The sequence below is a fragment of the Orycteropus afer genome, unplaced genomic scaffold, assembly GCF_000298275.1.
Source record: "Orycteropus afer afer isolate SDZICR_OR568_19922 unplaced genomic scaffold, OryAfe1.0 scaffold00182, whole genome shotgun sequence".
Lineage (NCBI taxonomy): Eukaryota > Metazoa > Chordata > Mammalia > Tubulidentata > Orycteropodidae > Orycteropus > Orycteropus afer.
The window spans coordinates 1627531-1632837 of record NW_006921769.1 but is presented as its reverse complement, the minus strand read 5'-3'; the positions used below and the strand labels follow the sequence as shown (position 1 = coordinate 1632837).

Sequence of the window (5307 nt, the reverse complement as noted above, 5' to 3'; positions counted from 1 at the left end):
ATGGAAAGTGTATTTGCTCTATAAACTTTCACCCAAATCATAAAAAAAAAAAAAAGACCCTCAATGAGATAAACTGACACAGTGATTGAAACAAGGGCCCAAACACAGCCAGCAACTGTGAGGATGGAGCAGGACTGGACATACAGCATATGTTGTACGTAGGGTTGCCATGAGCTGGAACTGACTCAACGGTAGCCAACTACAACAAAGGTATTTCTCTACTGAATTATAAAGGAGCTCTGGTGGTGCAGTGCCTAAGGCATCTGACTGCTAACCAGAAGGCTGGTGGTTCAAAGCCATCAGCTGCTCCATGGAAGGAAGATGGGGCAATCTACTTCTGTAAAGATTTACTGCCCTGGAGACCCAACTGGAGTCACTATGAGTTGGAACTGACTTGATGGCAATGGATTTTTTTAATATTTTTCTAAATTATAAAAATTGATGAAAGAGGACAGATGACTTGGTCAGGATGCCTCACACTGCCCCCTTCCTGGGTATCTAACCCAGTGCTGTGAAGGTAGAATGAGAAACCGGCTGGTCAGTAGTTCTCTATTTACCAGATCCCCATTTATGGTCAAAAATAGTGTCGAGGGGGAAAGAAGTGCGTTAATACCAAACAGGGAAATCTAAAAGAATCCTCACAGCAGTTTAGATGGTCAAAGTGGCAAAGAGGGAACATGAATTCAATATTCACCAGCTCCAATACATGCGAGCCACAGGACACAGGTAGGCTAATACTAGAAATCACCTGGGCAGTTTGTTCTTAGTACATCACCACATTTTGGCCATGACACCATTTATAATATCTTGTCTTTACTTAGGTGCTCTGATGGTGCAGTGGTTAAAATATTGGGCTACTAACCAAAGGTTCGGTGGATCAAACCCATCAGCTGCTCCATAGGAGAAAGATAAGGCAATCTGCTTCAGTAAAGACTTTCAGCCTTCGAAACGCTATGGGGCAGTTCTAATCCATCCTATACAATGGCTGAGTCGGAATCAACTCAATGGCAGTGGCAATGGGTTACATTCACTTAACACTTTTAGGGTTTATGGAAATGCTCTTTGGGGCTTTAAAACAGCTCTATAAATCAGTCAGGATAGGTACTTTTTTTCCTGTTAGCATAAGAAAAAAACTCAACAAAATAAGAGACTTGGACATGCTCACCACGTGAATGGCTGTCCCTCAATCAGATACTCTAACTCAGACACTGTAGGAAGGAACTGGGGGACAAGCCTAAAAATGAAACCAGCTGTTAAAATGGAATGAGAAAAGTATCTGAAGCTTCAAGCTCAGTCGTTTCTGCAGACTACATCCACAAAACAACTTCTAGTAAGCCAAGGTGTGAAAAGCTTACCTCTGATCCTCTCCCTGCAATATTGACAGTCTTCATTACTCACATAAATATCCACCAAGCAACCACCTACAGTGCACTTTATGCTTAATGGTAACTGATAACCCAATCTTTTCCTATCAGCAGTAGCCATGGCACCTTAAATAGTAATGTCTCAAAAAGGCACTGTTGATTATGATGAAGCCACAGATTCTGCTTTTTAACACATGAAAGCAAAACTCAAAAGGAGAGAAAACAGACTGTCAGCAAGTAAACTGTTACCTGTCAAAGAGAAAGTGAATGAACTGAGAAGGCTCTATGGTCAGAGGCAGGAAGGAAAAGAAGAGCATGCAAACCTCTTTGGTACCCCTAGCACAAAGGCACAAAATCTGTGCTAGAATCTGGAGTAACAACAGAAAAAAAAAAAAAAAAAAAAAAGAGAGGGAGGGAGAGGAAGAGGAAGGGGGAAAAGAATATTCAAGTTCTAATACAGGTAAAATCTTAAAATCTTAAATTCTCACTTAAATGTGAACACTATTTTTGCTAGAAGTGAATCTGCTATACATAGTCAAGGTTCTATCCACAAATGCTGTCCCTAAGGAACAGTAGGTGTGTATTGGATAAGGCATTAGACTGCAAACAAAAGGTGGTCGGTGGTTGAAACCCACCAGCTGCTCCACAGAAGAAAGGTGAGGCAATCTGCTTTCATAAATATGTACAGCCTTGGAAACCCAACGGGGGTCCTTAGGAGTCAGAATTGACTCAATGGCAGTCACTTTTTTTTTTTTAAATATTTTTGTCAAACTGGAGGGTCAGTAAAAACGAAGATGACCCTGAATGAGATGGACTGACACAGTGGCTGCAATAACAGGCTCAAACATAGCAATGATTATGAGAATGGTGTAGGACTGTTAAGATGGCAGCATTTCATTTTATTATACACAGGATCACTATGAGATAGAAGCAACTCGACGGCACCTAACAACAACATTATCTTTGTCAGTACTTGTCAAAGGTTTAGACAATTCACTTCCATAGTTATGTAATATCTTTAAATGTATACTAATATAAAGCTTGATATGAATTTCAAGTTGAGAAATGAAAAATCTGTTAAAAACATAATTTCTTATTCTTCCAAGCAATACAACATTTGAGGTTCTGTTTTGAACCAGCCCAATGCTAACACATTGCAAGGAAGATCAGGGATCAGCAAACAATGGCTGTAGGCCAGCTTCCTTTTTGATAAATAAAGTTTTCTGGAACACATTGACATACTGTCTATGATTGCTTTTGTGGTACAACAACTGAGATGAGTAGTTATGACAGAGGCTATATGGTCCCCAAAGCCTAAAATATTAAAACATTGGGCACTTTACAAAAAAAGTTTGCCAACTCCTGAAGTATGTGAATAACCTTAGACATACAAGAAACACAAACCTGGTGGAGTAATGAGGGTTCTTCTGTGTTCTTTACACCAACCAACTGGATGGATGTGTGGACTAGATGCTTCACACCTGTAGGTTACATAAATTAAAAAATTCTGTTTATCAGGATAAATTCACAAATAGTAATAAAATAAAAAATAAGGTTAATTAGAGGCTGTGAACACATTACATAGCTTTATTATAATCAATTTTTTTTTAAAATGCTAAATTATTGCTAAACCAAAGACTCTTTCATTTTTTCCAATATATTATTGCCTAGAAGATCGTTATTAGGAAAATACCACATGAAGTTGACATCAAGCAAAGTTTTCTTTCTCCTACAAAATTTTTTTATATTCTAAAACTTTTTTTATATTCTTAAACCTAAAATATAGAAAACATTTGAAGATAACATTATTAAAATTCAGAATTTCCATGCATAAAAATTCCTGGAAAAATAAACTTAGACCATGGGCACACAGACAAGCTAAAAGGATTTCAGCATTCCTCACGTAACAACACCAACAACAAAGTGTAAATGTGCAAAGGCAGGAAGCTCAGTCATACTCACAAACAGTCTCTCTCTCCCTCAGTAAGAACAGCAGAAACTGGGTATTAAGAGGAGGGATTCCCTTCCTTTGTTCTCCCCACCCCTGTTGTGGGTCCTTCAGTCAAGCATGTGTTTTTCCAGAGCCTCTTTAGCAGCACGCATATCTGGTACATCTGGTTCCTAACCAAAATTGTTCTCTGTACTAGTCATCTAAACAACGTGTCTCCTTCACTTATTCATTCAATCTGCTTTGGTGAAGTTTACAGCCAAGAAAACCCTATGGGGCAGCTCTACTTTGTCACATGTGCAGTTACCATGAGTCAGAATCAGCTTGATGGCAATGGGTGTGTTTTTTTGGGTTGGGTAATAGAATGAAGAAGAGAAACAGGACACTAAAAAAGAAGTTTTATTTCCTTTTTTTTAAAAGTTGAGGAATACTCACAAGAGGCTGGGAGGGAGATAAACAAAAAAATTCTTTCTATTATTTTGCAAATTTTAAGCTTAAAATTCGTTCAAAATAATAAAGGTGAAAAAATATGGACAACAGAACCTCGTTTATTCAAGAATTATATGCTGAGCAATTACCATATTCAGGGCACTATTCTAGGACTAGGGGATATAAGAAGTACCAAAACAAATTAAAAAAAAAAAAATCTTTTCTCATGTTCGTGTGCTGGTAGGATTGAACAGAGAAGGATGGCCTGACGACGTACAACAAGGAGAAGTGAACCGGTGAGAGGGAATGGGAGCTGGTTATGTGGGAGAAGAAGGTACAGTCTATGTTACAGATCAGGAAGGTGGGCAGATGTGTGAGTGTGAGCATGCGGAAGTCTGGAAGTCTCTTCTACCTGCCCAGCCCCCTTTTCAATGAAATAAATTAGCAAGGTCATCAGATAAGAGGGAGGACAGTGAAGAAGTGCGAGATGTTTGAGAGAGGGGGAAAAAAAAAAAAAGGAGTATGGAACTTAATGGTCTGAAAGAACAGACAAGGGAGTTGTAGTAGGACTGTGGGACAGGACTGAGGGACCACTTGAGGTTAGCAGTTACAAATGTCAATCGGATCAGGCTACCATGTTGTACATCTTCTCCTGCTGCATTCAACTGCTCAGGTATAGGAGTGAAAGAGATAGAAAGTTGGATTCAACCAGGGTTGGGATTTTGCCAGGCAAACACAATATAAGTAAGTGAAACATCATCATATTATAAAATATATAGGTACTTAGAGTTATAGAAAGCAATTAAAATATTAAAAAATAAAAAGTTAATTTAGAACATTTCCCAATCTGTGTGCCCTAGCATGACAGGCATTCTTAAGTAAAAAACAACCAGACAACAACAAAAAAACAGAGTAAAAAAATTTCAGAATAACACAACATCTGCCATCGTCCTTTTAGAGATTCATAGTACCCATGATTAGCATATTACAGATTCTGAAATTACAATGTAAACAAACTTGTTTCCAATTGTTTATTGTGGTATTTCCTGAAGACACTTGATTATAAAACAGTTTTTGGGGACAATCTATTAACAACATGTGGAAGACAGTTTTACAGAACAGAGTCTGACAAATATCTTGCCCTATTAGGCAGTTCTGTGGAGTCTATGCTGAGAGATCAGGGAATCTCAACAGAGCCCTGAAGGGAAGCCATAAAGCAGAAAGCCACCAAGGTGACAGTGGTTGGAGTTTCTGGTGAATAAAGAAATCTGATGAGAAGTGAAAAACACAGGACTTTGTAAGAAATAAGTGAACGAGATTAGCATACAGTCACCAATTTCCAAACCATCTTTCCTTTAAATAGCTCTGGGCAGTAACACATGGTGAGTTGATGTAACTTCAATTTAACTATGATTTTTCTCCTAACTTATTTCAGTAGAAAATATCTTTAACTTTTAGCTAAAGCTGTTTCTTTTTTTTTTTTTATTAGGATTTGGGTGAAGATTTACAGAGTAAATTCATTTTTCATACAGCAGTTCACATATACTTTGTCTCATGTCATTGACC

General features: G+C 38.0%; 1 protein-coding gene across 1 annotated transcript in view; it reads right to left on the bottom strand.

The window, feature by feature from the left end:
- The window catches only part of L3MBTL3 (L3MBTL histone methyl-lysine binding protein 3), a 101783-nt gene that overhangs the window by 52200 nt on the left and 44276 nt on the right, over positions 1-5307 (bottom strand). Inside the window, exon 12 of the mRNA XM_007947360.1 lies at positions 2769-2845. Within this exon, the coding sequence (XP_007945551.1) occupies positions 2769-2845 (77 nt within the window). The remainder of the gene's footprint in view (positions 1-2768; positions 2846-5307) is intronic.